At 34.2% G+C, this 16,668-nt stretch overlaps 1 protein-coding gene across 1 annotated transcript; it reads left to right on the top strand.

Annotated features, from left to right (window-relative positions):
• Positions 1–644: 644 nt before the first annotated feature.
• LOC129260838 (membrane-associated progesterone receptor component 1-like) lies at positions 645–15,422 on the top strand. The gene is made up of 3 exons (XM_054898828.2): positions 645–1,281; positions 7,920–8,075; positions 9,624–15,422. Exons 1-3 carry the CDS (start codon positions 1,008–1,010, stop codon positions 9,713–9,715), a joined length of 522 nt encoding a protein of 173 aa, XP_054754803.1. The 5' UTR covers positions 645–1,007; the 3' UTR covers positions 9,716–15,422.
• Positions 15,423–16,668: the final 1,246 nt, after the last annotated feature.

The raw sequence follows: 16,668 nt of genomic DNA, 5'->3' as shown, positions 1-16,668 counted from the left end.
AAAAGCAATGTGTGTCGAATGTGCTGAAGTTATCAAGGCGCTTAAATCGTCAGAGTTCAGAGACATCTATTACCATGCAAACATAAAACATCCGAAGAGTGTGCGCAGGAAAGCCAAAAGAGTGTTTCGAGAGGAAAAAGGCTGGATTTAATTCACAGCAGAACACTTGCTTACAGATAGGGGGGGGGGGGGCTCTTGGCCCCAGATATTTCCTATATGACCAGTAAAAAAAGAGAAAAGGAAAGAAAAGAAAAAGGGATGAGTATCATGAGGGTGAAATAATATGTTTTTTTTTTTTAATATTGTGTCAAAAATCTATCACAAACTTAGATTTTTGTAATAAAAATGTCGAAATGTTTGCTTGCTCGCCATGCTCTCTCGCAACATTTTATCAATTGTACGCAATACGCCATATCAAGCCCCCTCAATTTTGTTTTGGCTTATTACGCCACTGCAGCAGAAGATCATAAAGTTATGCACTAATATGCTCCTTATAGTTGTCGAGACAATCTTTGAGTCGATCGAGAAGTCACATGGGTAGGTGGGCCTCGAAAAAATCGAGTCAAAGTGGCCCTCGAGGAAAAAAAGGTTGAGAAGCACTGCTGTAGAGGATCGGTACTGGCTGCGAGGGCCCTAGGCCTGCCGCATCCCCAAAGTACTGCTGAAATAAAAATCTCGTAATTTGTTCCGCGCGCGCTGTATCAGTTTGGTTTGTAACGTATATCGCATAAAGACCATACAAATCGTACGATCCTCCGAGGCCGGCCACGTACGTACCGGTACCGTATGTTTACGTGTAAACGGATTCTAGCAGACGCCGAATCATTATGCATATAAACGGTATATATGTATGCAGCATAGTACAGTACACGCTGCGAGCTGCATGTGTGAGTCTATGGTAAATTAAGCGGTGTTAAGCATGCAGATTGCCCAAGACAGGTAGCAGCAGCTTATACAATTTAGCAATTATCAGGATTAGCCAAAGATCTACAAATTAAAGACTGAACATGGCGCTTGAAGAGCTGATGCGTGAACTCTTTCTGAATCCAATCAACCTTGGGCTCTTGTCGGTATGTGGCTATTTGCTTTATAAGATCGTCCGAGGTAACAGAACACCACCGGAGCCTCCACAGCCGCCCAGCCTGCCGAAGATGAAGAGGAGAGATTTCAAGGTGTCAGAACTAACAGAATACGATGGCATAAAAAATGAAGGGCGCATCTTGGTTGCTGTGAATGGAAAAGTTTTTGATGTCTCAAGAGGGAGAAAGTTTTATGGCCCAGGTTCGTATAAAATGGGTTAGACAGCAGCAGGCAGCTGTCTGTTTCGAGGAGCTTTTTTTAAACATTTTTATTTTATTTTTTTCTCCTCGTACACAGATGGCTCGCTATCGTGCAGCCACCATTAGGGGTTAACAAAAATAACAATGCGAAATCCCCCCACGGGGCTCATCAATTTTTGTCTTTATTTCATAAAAATATTTAAAAAAAACTGTACCAAGCAAAATAAAGATTATTAATCCATTTTGGCCTGAAATGCACCAAAACAGGAAAAAATAAACTTAAAAGGGGGCAAAACAGTGAGAGTGACTTCGGCTGTCGAGCAACTTTCAGTTTCACTTCCCTGGTTGATCTAAACTTAGTACATAAACATATTTGGTCTAGAAATGGGTGTGATAACAAAATTAATAGGCATGATACTAATTTACTACATGATCTAGGGCCTGGTCTGGATCTAGAAAAAAAGCCCAAAAAAGTACCGGGGGGGGGGGTGGCACTTGCATTAACGAGTGGATACCATGTGCGACCGAAAAATCATGTAAAAAGGATGTCTTTTTCAAGATAGGGCACGTTACGTACTACATGTATGGTATGGGGTCCTAAAGCTACGCACCACTCATCGTGCATGCAGTTTTTAATGGCAAATGCGCACTCTGTGTGTGGAATTGTGACTGCAGAGTGACGAACGATTCCTATTCAATTTTTTCTTCAGAGGCTACACTAAATCTCTAAATACACAGAAACCCACAACTGTTAGGAATTTTGGAGTTATATTTGCTTTAATTTCATATTATCCTATAATAATGGGAAAATATTTTAGAAATTGATGCACAGGAAATACTATTTTTTTGCATGATAAATCGAGTGCGTAGCTTTACTCCTTTAGGACCCCTACATCGGGCGGCGAAATCAAGAGGTGTTCAGAAAACACGGCGGGATTTTCGTATCAGTGAGTTTTGTGATATTTTCTTCTTGGTTAATGATCTTTGGAATGTTTGCCACAAATTAGTGAAAGATCATTTGTTCAAATATTAAAATTGGCATAGTTTTTATCATTTGTAAACAAAGTGCGTAGCTTTAGGTCCCCCCATCATACTACTAGACCAAAATCTTTGGTCTCTGTTATATTCGTTGTTCCGCTGAACTCCTTTGGCTCCACTCACCAATTACTGTTTAAAACTGTAATCTAGGCCTAGGCTACATGCACATTCTTATTGAGATTCAAAGACTGGTTCCACTCATTCATTGAACAAGGTTATGATACAGATCTAACCTTGTTCTCTGTTAGTACTCCATATGTGGCAAAATAAGGTTGGCAATGTTTTTCTTTTTTTCTCTTTTTCTTTGGGACAAATGTTTTATTGTTTGACACTGTCAGATTCCATTACAGCTAATCATCATATAACTTGGCTCTTAAGTAAATTTGATTCTTTTGATTAATTTTAAAAATTAAAAATAGAGATTGAAAAATGAAAATTTTCTTGCCATATTATTTTCCATCAATAGAGGGCATACACAAAAATATGCCCAAAAATCAAGTTTTTGAGCGCTCTGGTGAATACAAAAATTTTTCCCAAGTTACTCATGAAAAATAATTTGCATCTGTAAGAGTAAGTACCTAGATTATACTTTAATAATAAGTTGTAAATTTAAATATTGCTAGATTACATCTAGATTATTTTAGAGGCCATGCACATGATGCATCCATCCTTCAGTCGCATAGTACTCTGTGGCCCTCATGTTTTCCTGCCCGGATTATTAAATGCCGCAAGAATCATGTGCAAAATTAAACATGAGAGGGTGAAATGGTAAATTACCAACTCCTCCACTCACCACATGGTCTACCTTCATTTAGTCTATTGCCATTCCATCCATCAATATTTTGTCCAATAACCATAAGGTCCAATCATCATTTCATCTAATCACCAGTTTGTCTATGACCAGTTCGTCTCATAACCAGTTGGTCTAATATTCGTTTTAATTTTATTCATTTTGCCCAATTAACATTTTGTCTAATTAGACCAAATGGTATATGGACTAGATGGCCATTGGACCAACTGGTTATTAGACGAAATGGTGAGTGGACGAAATGGCAAATACACCATGTGGATATTGGTAATTGATGGTAGACCAAATAGTAGATGAGTTGGCAAATTTTGGGAGAATTGGCATTGGACCAAATGAAAATAAAGCGGTGAAATATAGGGCTTTGGCTTTGCAATTGGAAAATTTCATTGAAATTGGACCCCCTTTTCCCGACCTTGGTATTTTTCAATTCTGCTTTTCACTGCATCTAAGCATTTGTAAGTCTGCGGTCCACATTAGAGGCAATGTATTGTCAGTGTAATAATAATATAGACAAGACATTTATCAGATTGTCAGAAAATCCTTTGACATAGGCTACATGTAGGCATCATAGAGTTCAACAATGCACTTCAGAGTTTACTTGACTTTGTATGTGATGTATACATGAACTTTTCATCAGTAGTTTACCAGCATGGAAATTTAATGTTATGTACTTTATCTTATGTACATTATTACACATGTAGGCTGACAATCCAGCTTAATCCTATTTGATCCATATTTAGGCTTATTGGCATGATCTGACATGTAAATCTGTTTTGATGCACATTCCTAAATCCTGGCTGAACCAGCTAATATGATTTACTGTTCCCCGGGGGGGGGGGGGGGGGGCAGTGCTATTGATGAGTGGATACCATGCGTGACCATGGGGTTTCGAAAAGCACCATAAACAAGTACCATGTACATGCATTTCCCATGTTCTGAAAAGAGTGAGACTATAGGCGCCACTTTACTGACGGCGGCGGCGTTAACATTGAAATCTTTAATCAATTTTAAGTTTTTGAAATGTCGTCATAAGTTAGAAAGTGTATGGACCTAGTTCATGAAACTTGGACATAAGTGTAGGACATAAGCGTGAACAAGTATTACTGAACATCCTGCCTGAGTTTCAGGACACATGACCAAGTTCAAAGGTCACTTGGGGTCAACAAACTTTGACCATGTTGGGGTATTTGTGGAATTCTCATCATAACTTAAAAAGTTAATGGATCTAGTTCATGAAACTTAGACAACCATGTATCCCTGAATGCCTTTTGCGCATTTCAGCTCACTTGACCAAGGTCAAAGGTCATCTAGGGTCAACAAACTGACCATGTTGGATGTATGTATTTGTGGAATTGTAATCATGACTTTAAAAGTTTATGGATCTAGTTCATGAAACTTGGAAATAAGAGTAACCACGTATCCCTGAATAGCCTGTTCATTTTTCAGGTCACATGACCAAGATCAAAGGTCATTTAAGCTCAATGAACTTTGGCCATGTTGGGGGTATTTGTTGAATTGGCAGCATAACTTCAAAAGTTTGTAGTTCATGAAACATAGACATAGTGGTAATTAAGTATGTTTTGCACACGTCTCAGGTCACATAATCATGGTCAAAGATCGTGTTGGACGTAGTATTTTATTATCATATGAGTGTTTTCTTTTGTAAATGATTATTCTATAGCTGTTTTTACAAAGTCAGCACTGCTGCTATAATCGCTTAATGCAGGCTAGACTGCCAGAGGCGTTCTACTTGTTTTAAAAAATATATTGGGATTGTGGCCCAAATAGATAACAACTGCAGTACTGCACCTCTCCTTCACCCTCCCTCATGTTTTTTGTTTAGTTTTGGGGGTTTTTTTGTATAAAAAATAAACATAAATGTATTCTCAAGCTTTGTCTAGAATTTGGGATGAACATTGAACACCAACATATATGCAAATTCAAATGTATCATGCACAGCTTGTATTCCCTACAAGTAGAACATTTCTCAAGAGGTACAAGTGTAGTACTGTATATGTACATGTAGGCCTATACAATGTACAGTATGATAATAAGCTCATAATTTGTTTAGCAATATATAGTTTGATAATAACATTGTTCATGTGTAGATTTTGGTTTAGGTTTAAAAGGAAGTACATGCTTAACATGAAAATATTGAGTGTTATTTAATGTGCATTCCATACATGTGCATGTAAATCTTGAATAAGTAGGCCTACAATACATCCACTGATTAATTGTTGAAAAAAGCTGCAAAAACCTGAATATTATTCATTTTCAACACACATCTACTGACACCTTGCACATAATGGTATCAATTATCAATATGAATGTTTGTCTGTGAAAAGCAATCATACCAAGTACCAACTTTCAAGGGAACATGTGTTTTCAACCTTACATTCGAAAAGCTTGTTTTCATTAGCTGACATGTACACATGTATGTAAATGTTCATGCATGTAAAGCTCATATAGTGTCTAGTGTTGTTTATATGATTTGTACAGGATTCATCACTAACTTTGGTTGGTATTTTCTGTACCATCTCTGCAGAGAACAGAATGCTTGTTTTAATATCCTTCTCATGCACTCTATAGTGACATAGTCAAGATAAACTTAAAGTAAATAATTGACCAGATTGTGGGCTATTTCAAGCCTTAGATGTGCTCAGAATAATAATCTAAATTCTAGTCACAATAAGAAAAGCCAACTAGTGTTGGTCTCTTATCTGTATTTCAAATACAAATGTACAAAATACTGAAGCTCTTGTTTGTATTGTCAGGTAAACCTCCAAAATGAACATGCAGCAAAGGTTTAATGAAAACTTATCCTGTATCTTCACACCAATATGTAAAGAGGGAGCTACATATACATTTTTGTTGATCTATTTTCACCAGATCATTTAATAAAGATTTACTTGTGGTGGTGATGTTATTTGTGAGTGTATTTGCTGTCATTCAATAGACCCATAACATGTTTGTACTCATTCTTTGTTTAATGTTCTGTGGGTTTGCTGTATTAAACCTGATATTGAGGCCTGTTTGTAGGCCTGCTTGTACAGGTATGTTAGGTTTGATAGTAATTTTTAGTTTTGGACAAGGTGAATTTCACCTGTATTCTTGAACGTGAGTTGCTTGTGAGTGTATGTATGGATACAAAAAAGGCTATGCTGTCTAGGAATGCACAATTTGATAGTTTAACTATGTGGTTTTTTTAAGTGATTGAAGAAAAAATAATGAAATGAAATAAATTCAAAGTACATACATGTATAGGCTTATATGATGCATTGTGTGTTTTAATTTTTGTTATGGGGGGAGGCAAGCAAGCACTTCATGTTGTGAGGTGGATATTGGGAAAGAATTTCTAGCCTGTCTTGCTGATTTGGTGGCACAGATTCAAGCCAGGGTATTAAATATTGAAAAAAAAAAAATAGATTAGAGCAATATGCAAGAACCAGCTATTAATATCATAAAGTAGACCTAGGCCCTAAATGTTTTTTTTTTTGGGGGGGGGAGTGGAGTTGACTGACAATCTTGAGGCTTTGTGTATCTACTACCTGTAGATCAACCCATAATTTGTGTAGTCATGCACTACACTTTTATATTCTACTAGAATAGCACTCGATTGTAAATAGAAATGGGATGATTTTTTTTTGTATCACGCAGTCTGCCCTGGTTATTGACACAGGAGAAAAGAGACGTGTACTTTTAGTCTGAGTGAATTTGCATTATTCTAATGAGTATTATCGTACCATGTGATAATCATGGTGATACTGATAAGGGGCATGCATGTACATACTACAGAACTGTACAGTGTACTTTGCACTTCAATGAATCAAAGCACAGTGTCCTTTAGATAGGACTAAGTTATTTTAAACTAATTTCACAGGTAGTTGAACATGACCATTACTTTCAAAATGGTTTGTCAATTGAAGTATATCTCTGTTTTTATATTGATTTTTAAAGGGGAAAACCGGGCTGAAATATTGTGATTTGAACAGAGAGTAAATTCAGACAATCAAAACACTGAATATTTCATCAAAATTGCACAAGGAATTATAACATAGTTATGAAATTTTAAAGCTTTGCATTATTGTTGAAGAAACAGTTGCAAGTCTTCCTGAATATATGAACAATCTGATGATGTCATATCCCCACTTATTCTTTTATATTTTATTATATGAAATTACATTTATTGAAATTTTGTCCACCGAAAATGAAAAAAAAAATGGATTTGACAACTGGTTTAATGCATAAGATGTTCATTTCTTCAACTGATTTTGTTATAAGGGAGACATATCATACACACCTCTCTGAAAATATCAGTGATTTCATGTAATATCATTAAAAAAAAGGAAAGTTGGGACTTGACATCAGCCTACCAATGAATATTCATGACAGTGCATTAGATACCGTACATGTAGCTGTTTTCGCAAAATATTTATAACTTTGTTCTTTGTTTTCAGATTTCAATGAAATTTTCAGCATTTTTGCTTAGTGAATTTTATTCAATTTCTTTAGGAATAATTATTTTCAGCCTGGAGTGAACATTACCAGTAATAGAAAAAATATAAAAATTCAATTGAGAACGTCCATTATTGTTTCATACTTAATTTTCTTTAAATCTACAAGTAAATGCTCTGGTCTCATTGTACTTTAATGCAATACCATTATTTTTTATCCTTAGATCTTCTTAAAGCTAGCTTTTGCTTTTCAAGGATTTTTCAGTTAAATTAAAAGTGCTCATTAAAAACAGTTTGCCTTTTAAAGATTAATAATTTTGTTATGTTTTCATATCACAGAGGGTCCTTATGGTGTTTTTGCTGGACACGATGCATCAAGAGCATTAGCAACATTCTCATTGGAAAAAGAAACGTTGAAAGATGAGTTTGATGATCTCACAGACCTCACCTCTGAACAGATGGACAGTGTGAGAGAATGGGAGATGCAGTTTATGGGTAAGTATGTGACAAGCCCTAAACATAGTACATGTTTTCACATGTTTTGAACACCATGTTCAATCATCTGCACACTGTTGAATTTGAGCCATTCAAACAGTGTGAATCACATCTTCAGATACATGTAGTCCACTATGTAAACAAACTGAACATTCACACAGTAAGGTTTTCCACAGTGTGAAGTTATCTTCACTCTTTTAATAGCATTTGTGCAATTTAAGTATATGAACTATCCACTGTCCACTATGTGAACAAAGTGTGTGACACTTTCCAGCACAGAGACTCCGGCAGGGATTCATCTGTCAAATAAATGGGCGATTCCAAGCAAAAGCAGACATTTTCCCAAAAAAAATGTTGGCTCTATTTTAAATCTGGATCACAATTTTCTATTAAAAACTCTTACGGAAGTTCATGAATACAAAGGGAGATCATAATCAGCCTCAAATTTTTTTTCGTACCCATTTTCTTATATGAGAATCCGAACCATACAAAAAAAATATATACTTGGGACCACTGACATCTTTTTTACCTAATTTCAACTATTGGTTGTTTTTATTAAATTTTCAGTTGGATAATCTGAAGGTCATCATTTTACATCAAATTAAAAAAAAATTTCAAATATAAATTGCAGGAAAGGTTAAAAAAATTCAATTTTGTGGTGCCAGACAAAGTGTAATGCAACTGACCGGAGTTTTTCTATCCACAAAAGAAATTTGAAGTTGCTTCCCAAATTCAAATGTTTTATTTGAGACTTATATGTAAATAATGTCTTGCAGGTATTGGAATTGGCAAAAGTGTTTTGATTTGAAAGAAGTATACAAAAGCAGTCAGTCACATTTTTCCATGTCTTTTTTGTGTAATGCAACTGACGGATATTTGGAGCGCCATGGCGTCCACAATATACAGTCTACAACCATTCTGTATGTATTGTTTTAAAGCCTAAGTTGTCAAGATAAATTGGCAGTATAAACTTGACAGAAAGACTCATCCCTCTAAAACTGACAGCACCAAGTAATAAAAAAGACAGATACCAATAAAAGTGTAATGTGACTGACCGAGTAATCACCCAAATGTGTTTTCCAGGTTATTGAGTAGGCCCTGTAACTTTGCTATTGAAGCTATTAAAGCAATTGATTCATGGGACCAATTTTTTGTCTTGATTAAATTGGTTATTTATGATTAATCATAAAGATGAGTCCCATGCTTAATTGTTAAAGTCTGGGCTTTATGGGGACCAGCATCCATATTTCAATTTGATATATGAACTTGACACATCACACACTCAATAATAACTTTGATTTTCAAACATTGTGAACATAATGTCACGATGATGTAATTGCATGTATTGATTTCATGTATTAAAAGTTTATCTACATACACAGGAATATTGCTAGAAATATTTTGGGGTGGAAAAATGTTTATAATTACTTTGATTTTAGGTTTATTGTATTTCTTTGTAGTACATGTAGGACCTACTTTATAGATATTTTCCTTTTCTTGGTACAGTTTCTAATACTGATTTATTACATATATGTTCATCTTCAACAGAAAAGTATGACTACATTGGAAAGCTTCTGAAGCCAGGGGAAGAGCCGACAGACTATTCTGATGAGGAAGAATCAGATAAAAAGGACAATTAACATTCTCATCTGTTTGGATTCAAGTAATTCACCTGCTATTGTTCTTCATAATCTTCAAATCAAAGAGTGCCGAAGTTGTACAACTTTCACGTCCTCCCCATTTCCTCGATGGCTTTTTTCCCCACTGCTTTATTGATCGTGAACTTGGACATTTTTTCTCATGATATTCACAAATGATGAAGAAAACGAGTAGTTGCTTGTTTGTTTTATGATTTTGAGATATCATTAAAAAGAGAATCAGCTTAGCTTGCTTTATGGCATGCACGTGGCTGTCATATCCAATCTGTCTTCAGTCTATTTTTTATACAAGACACAGGGGATGTTTCACATAGATTTAAGTATGACTTAAGAGTCGCACTTAAATGCCGATGCATACATGATATGCAATGCGCAATCTTATTGATCTATACGCAGTAGTGCGCATCTTCTTTGCATGATCTGACCAACGCGGTCATCCCTTTTATATGCTTAAATCTTTGTGAAACACCCCCCTGGATTTTCAAATGAATATATGGCTTATTCTTTATTGGACGGTCAGGTATTGACTCAACTTTTTTTTTAAAGAAAGAAATTGATGTGAACAGTGTTGTATAAAAGTTGAAATGAATATAAGATTACATTATGTGAAAATATACTGTATTTTGTACTGCAAAAGAACATTGAGCTTGTACCATTCAGAAATAAATGTTTGTAATGTCTACTCATGTACATATGTATTCTATGTTGGCTTATGTTTAAAACCACTCATGATCAACTCATACCCTGGTACAGTAGATTATGAATATTGACTAAGCTTGTTCAATTATCTATGCTATAGAAGACATTGTTGTCCACATGGTGTGACCAGGGTGGTTTAAAATACATCCATGGTATGACCTTTGTTCTATGACACAGACAAAGCTAATTCACTGCAAGCCAACGTGTATTTTTCAATGGTTAAAACCGATAAATACATGTATATTTTGTAATCAGTAATCTGCATCTGCAGATTCTTAATGAGCATTATGCTGTATATCTTATGTTGGCTATTAAACCCTTGTATCTCAGAATTATTATTTTTTCAATGAGGTCATCTATGAAAAATCTGTATTTTATAAATATATGGCAATTATGACATCCATACAAGGCCTGAAAATAGTTTCATAATTCCTGTTAAAAACTATTTCCAGGCAAAATGATGTTGCCACTTCTGTAATAATTCAGAAATAGAGCTCTTTTTTTTTTGGAGAGGATAATCTATAGAGATGAACATTTGGAGAAAGTGTCACTCAAAACCACCATTTATAATTTCATCAGAAAGATTTCTGGCAGTTTCTTCAATGAAATGTACAGTCTAGGTAAAATCTCATGCTTTGTTATCAAAACTGTTAGTAAAGAAACAGGTGCTTGAGAGAGATGGTTACTATTTGTGAAATCTTCCCTCTTTCAGTCGGTCATTATAATACTTTTGATACCACAGGCACATCTGCATTATTTACAGACTCTAGGCTGACCAAAGATACTCTATTAGTTTATTTTCAGTGACGTACCCATTTGTCGATTTAGAGTTGGTTTCCATTGGTGTGACTAACATTACTCAGACTGTAAATGGCAAAGATCCTTCAGGGCCCCGTCTTACAAAGAATTGCGATTGATCCAATCAACCACAGTTATGGACGGCCAGGTACGTGAATATCTCAAATGCAAATTTTGTTCAAAATATTTTCTAGATATGATGTATATTCATACATTTATAGTTCTCTTGAAGATTCAGTGTTATTCTCTTTGTTTACTAAGGAAATTGTGTGAATTTCCTGAAGAAAAAATTATGGTATGGATGGATTTCCATACATTTGAGATTGATTGGACCAATCGCAACACTTTGTATGACAGGCCCTGGCATCCAAGGCTTTAATCGGTTATGGAGACATGAGGTCCATATACTGACCAATTTATTGTACAGCATAGATGCAGCTCTGTGTTTGAAGTTTAACTGATTGTATTGAAACAATATGAAAAGGGAAGTTAGGTGGTTGGTTTCAAGTACAGACTCATTAGATCACAGGGAATAATTTTCCTGGTATCGCATCGCAATTTGCTCCACATTTCTGAAAGACTGCTTTGCATAAAGTCTTTTGTAAAGCATATTTGTACATAGGACTGTACATTACTTAGTTGAGAGCTTTTCTCTTATGACCAAAAATGCTATTCAAATATGTGAAGTAAATTATTCCCTGGATCATATTTTTGTTGCATGTTCGATAGCAGGTGAAATCAATGAGAAAAAAAGTATTTTGGATAATATATAGTTAAAAAGTGCCTGAAACACGTTGCAGACATGAGCTATGTTTATTGGAATGTTGCAAGGAATTTTGCAAGTCAATTTGGAGTCAAAATATCAATCATAAGTCTGGCAATTGATTGCAAATTTGCACTTGATTGCTGGTTTGCTTGCAAGAAAAAGCAATTTTCTATAGTTACATCTTATATATCAATTGTAAATTGGCAACAGACGTTTGCAGTTGATCGCAAATATTTTCTTGTAACACCCCCTTAGTGTATATACATACTGTGTACAACTTACAACCTTTAATAGAGAGAACAAAGTAGATAAATTGATTTGCCTCAAATACACAACCGTAAACTTTACCGTCATTGATTAATGTTCTCATTGTGCACATATTTCTCGCAATCATTAACATGTACTTCGCTGTAAGGAGATGGATCAATATTTCACAGTGGAATAAGCATCATAACTAGGGTATGAATCATAAGTCATGAATTATGTCTTTGTACTTATTCTGCCATATGCTTGTGAAGTTGTAATTTGGTTTCAGTTTGGTTGTAAACTTAATTGCTTGGAGTTACATAGGAGGTGTATACATGTATGGTTTTTTTGTCCTTATTTTTGCATGGAATCAAATCCAAATTTGAGCATAAAACTGTACACATAGGGAATTACATAAGTATATTATTTTATAGATATTTTTAAAATTTAAATATGTCATGAACTGAACCACCCTTGTTGATCTGAGCCATTGTTTATGAACTTCAATGTGGCTCATTTATCGATAAATTATTAGATAATTGTTTTTATCCTGGTAGTGCATTGAGCAAGGTTATACCACTCATTCTAGAATATTCCTAGAAGCTTTCTAGACATTTCAATCATTGGGCTTGTATATTTTATTATAGCATGACATTTTGGGAAATTCATTCATATTTTGTATCTAATATTTTTTTTTCATAAAATTAAAAACTATTTTTGTAAGTGAGTAAATCTTCAAAGCATTGGCACAAAATACTTCATGTATTACTTTAACTTTATATCCTAAAGATTTATTCATGTTCTATTTTTTAATTCATGAGTAATACTCCTCAGTATTATGTGTTATGATTGATAAAACTATAGAGGTCTTCCTAATGAAATACAGCTATTGTATAGGGGGAGGGGTGCCGACTTATTAATAGAACGATGAATCATGGTTTATTAAAGGAGGATAGGCGCATGCTTATTGGTAATTTCCCCCTTTGTTCAGGACACCTGTCAAAATGTTTCTAATTTTTCATTATTTGTGTTAATTATTGGTGTACTTTTGTGTTTAAACTCCTTGCCAATCCCCCATTCATGTTGATGTCAGATGTATTAGTAGAATTCATCTTCCCTTTTGGGAGGGGGATGGGTTAATTACTCTCAAGGAATATTACCTTACAATTAATCTTTTCTCTTTTACAATGTACATCATCAAACTAAAATTTATCAACATGACTTTTATTTGTAATTCCTCAATCCCATCTCAATTTTCCACATTCACCATATTTTCACAATTCTAAATAATGCTTGTCATCAACTTTATAAAGGTACACATACCTGTTCACTGTAGTTTATTTGTTGTATCACCTGTATACTGCACTACAAGGTTGTTGTCGTCAACGATTGCTGCACAATAAGTTTTGTGATTTATGCTTATGATAGTATTGTAAATAGAAATGAATATACTGCATCTTCTGGTGGTTGTCTTTAAGTCAGTATGATCCATTTAATCATGGTAAACAACCAGAATAGCATTGTACTAGGCAGAATAAAATTACATGTAGGCCTTTCAATTCTTAGGTGGATTCTCAACAATGTTCCATCGAACATAAACCTACATGTAGGCTACAGTATAGTCCCTGTTGTATCTCTTTGTTATTGAAATGTATACTAAATATCGTTTGATGATTTGTGATGTCCTGATACGATTTTTTTCACTGCATGAACTATTTTTCATGTGACTCATCATCAATGCAAGTAATTGTATTTAAGAGAAATCCATAGTGAGATGCAGTTGTTGGCTTTTAATCACTGCTTTACAAACCTGGTAAGCTACATATAAAATCTAGAGGTTTTATATAAATGAGTTGAGATTTCTAAACTTGTTTGTAATTGTGTTCTTATTACATTAACAATACTGTATGGGCAGCATTCATATTTGTTTTTCATTATTATTAAATACAAATTTGAGCAATGGATCACAATTGAATTTCTAAGAATGATGGTGCCTGGGAGCATTTATTCATGCATGCTTTTGATATGTTTGAAATGAAATGAAATTATATTGTTTAGAAATTTTATTTTTGCACGAAAGATGCCCAGCTAGATATTATCCTCTACTCTAAGACTGCTGATATATATTTGATAAAGTAAGCACAGTACCAAAAAGAAAGAAAAAAAATCTCTACATTTATTATTTTCAAGTATGATTTGGAATACTGGGATGTGATACGTACTTTATATGTTTGCTTAGTGTAATGTTATGAATTCAGAATTTTACCTTGCCAATTGTAATAAAGAAAAGTTAAATTTTACAGTCTTTAAAAACAGTAAATGCTTGCTTGCTATGTGCTAGCTAGAAGCCTCTGTTGTCAATTTTATGTTTTAATCAGTCTAATGTTTAATGAAGTATAATTGTGAATTTGAATGGCAGCTTCATAATTGTATTAGTTATGGCTCTTTGTTTTCATTGCGCTTTTGTCTTCTTTTTTAATGCCATGTTTCTAAAGCAATTTATATTTAATTTTGTGGAGGGATGGTGCGAAAGATTTGTCATTTTCATTAAATTTGCAAGATCGTGTTAAATTAAAATTATATATTTGATTCTTATACACAACACCCCCCCCCCCCTTAGAAACGAAGTCACAAGAGCGGGAGGTAAATATATGGCAAATTATTTCTTTGATGTGGACGTGTTTCAATAGTCTTATGCATCATTGGTAATATATCTTATGATCGAAAAGAGATCTATTTAGGGCTGGAATTAGGATTACATGTAGGAGTCAGTGTTACCAAGGAGTTTGGAGGAGTCTCCTCCCAACTCCCTGATGTTATCTAATCCTTCCTCCTTGGGCAGCAAAGGGGTGGTTTGTTGTAGCCTTTGATAAGCTGTGTAAGACCAATGGTGTATATGACTTGAATGTTGTGATCATTATATCGCTTGAAAATCTGTAATTGTGTTTGTAATTGGATGTATATGAAACTAAAATGCTTCCAAGTAATATTGGTGTATACAATCTTCATCTAAACACATACTGTATATTCTATTGAAGAAGATTTAGTGTAATTTGTATTTTCAATGTTTTTTGTGTTTTAAGAAATGTAAATAAAGGAAAAAAAAAAGAAAACATGATACTATGGATTGTGAACTGTTTGAAGTAAAGATCATTAAAGGATTTGGAATCACTATCACAATTTTGCATATCATTTTGCCTTTCATTAATTTGTTTCTTTATTTGTTTAACTTTTATATATATTTTTTTACAGATGGTGATTCTCTTTGTATTTCTGTTTCAGAACATGAATCTTCTTTCTTTCCTTCCTTTTCTTTTATTTTTCTTTAAAAAAAAATCCATTATTTTTTTCTTCATCTATCAGTGGTGCGTTTGCTAGTGAGGATGTACATGAAAAGAAAGGGACACCTTGAAGTAAAAAAGTGCATTAGTCAGAGATAACATGGAATTATTAGAAGGGATGAGATGTTAGGAAAATGAAATAGAATATGGGCACCTCTCATATTTGAGTAGGGGCACGTTTTAAATGGGAAGGAGCTATTGCGAATTGAAAAAAAATCTGATACCTGTAAGAATTAGAATGGATATTGCTCCCTTGGAGAATAGGAGGTATATTATGATATGATATGATATGAATGGGATCGTTATGATTTTAAGGACAAGTCCACCCAAACATAAACTTGATTTGATTAAAAAGAGAAAAATCCAACAAGCATAACGCTGAAAATTTCATCAAAATCGAATGTAAAATAAGAAAGTTATGACATTTTAAAGTTTCGCTTCATTTCACAAAACAGTTATATGCACATCTCGGTCGGTATGCAAATGAGGGAACTGATGACATCACTCACTATTTCTTTTGTATTTTATTACATGAAATATTTTGATTTTCTCGTCATTGTCATGTGAAATAAAGTTTCATTCCTCCCTGAACGCGTGGAATATTCCATTATTTTAACATTTTGTGGTTCAGGCAAGGAGGTCCTAATTTTCAAACTCGTAAAAAATAAAATATTGTATAATTCAAACAAAAAACAAAAGAAATAGTGAGTGAGTGAGTGACATCATCGACTCTCATTTGGATGTAACTGACTCGTTCATATAACTATTTTGTGAAAAATAAGCGTAACTTTGAAATGTCATAACTTTCGTATTTTACATCCGATTTTGATGAAATTTTCAGCATTGTGCTTGTCTGATATGTCTCTATTGATTCAAATCAACAATTTTCTGAGGTGGACTTGACCTTTTAGAAGAGATTCAGCAAGATTGGCAATTTATCAGAGGAGTGGGGCATTTTATGAGATGATAACATTTAGTAAAAATTTATCTACCTGAAGTGGGCACCATAATTGAATTAGAGTCAACACAGAACAGCTGTACTGGTTGAAAGTGATTACAAGCGCCTCTATTGGTCTATGGTCAAA

The sequence above is a fragment of the Lytechinus pictus genome, unplaced genomic scaffold (genome assembly GCF_037042905.1).
Source record: "Lytechinus pictus isolate F3 Inbred unplaced genomic scaffold, Lp3.0 scaffold_19, whole genome shotgun sequence".
In the NCBI taxonomy this organism is placed as follows: Eukaryota; Metazoa; Echinodermata; class Echinoidea; order Temnopleuroida; family Toxopneustidae; genus Lytechinus; species Lytechinus pictus.
This window is presented reverse-complemented; position numbering and strand designations above follow the sequence as displayed.

Excerpts from the sequence above, each read along its gene's own strand:
- LOC129260838 (XM_054898828.2), top strand. The coding sequence starts at position 1,008 with ATGGCGCTTGAAGAGCTGATGCGTGAACTCTTTCTGAATCCAATCAAC. Across the intron at positions 1,282-7,919 it reads GAGAAAGTTTTATGGCCCAG|AGGGTCCTTATGGTGTTTTT; the intron begins GTTCGTATAAAA and ends TTCATATCACAG. Across the intron at positions 8,076-9,623 it reads ATGGGAGATGCAGTTTATGG|AAAAGTATGACTACATTGGA; the intron begins GTAAGTATGTGA and ends CATCTTCAACAG.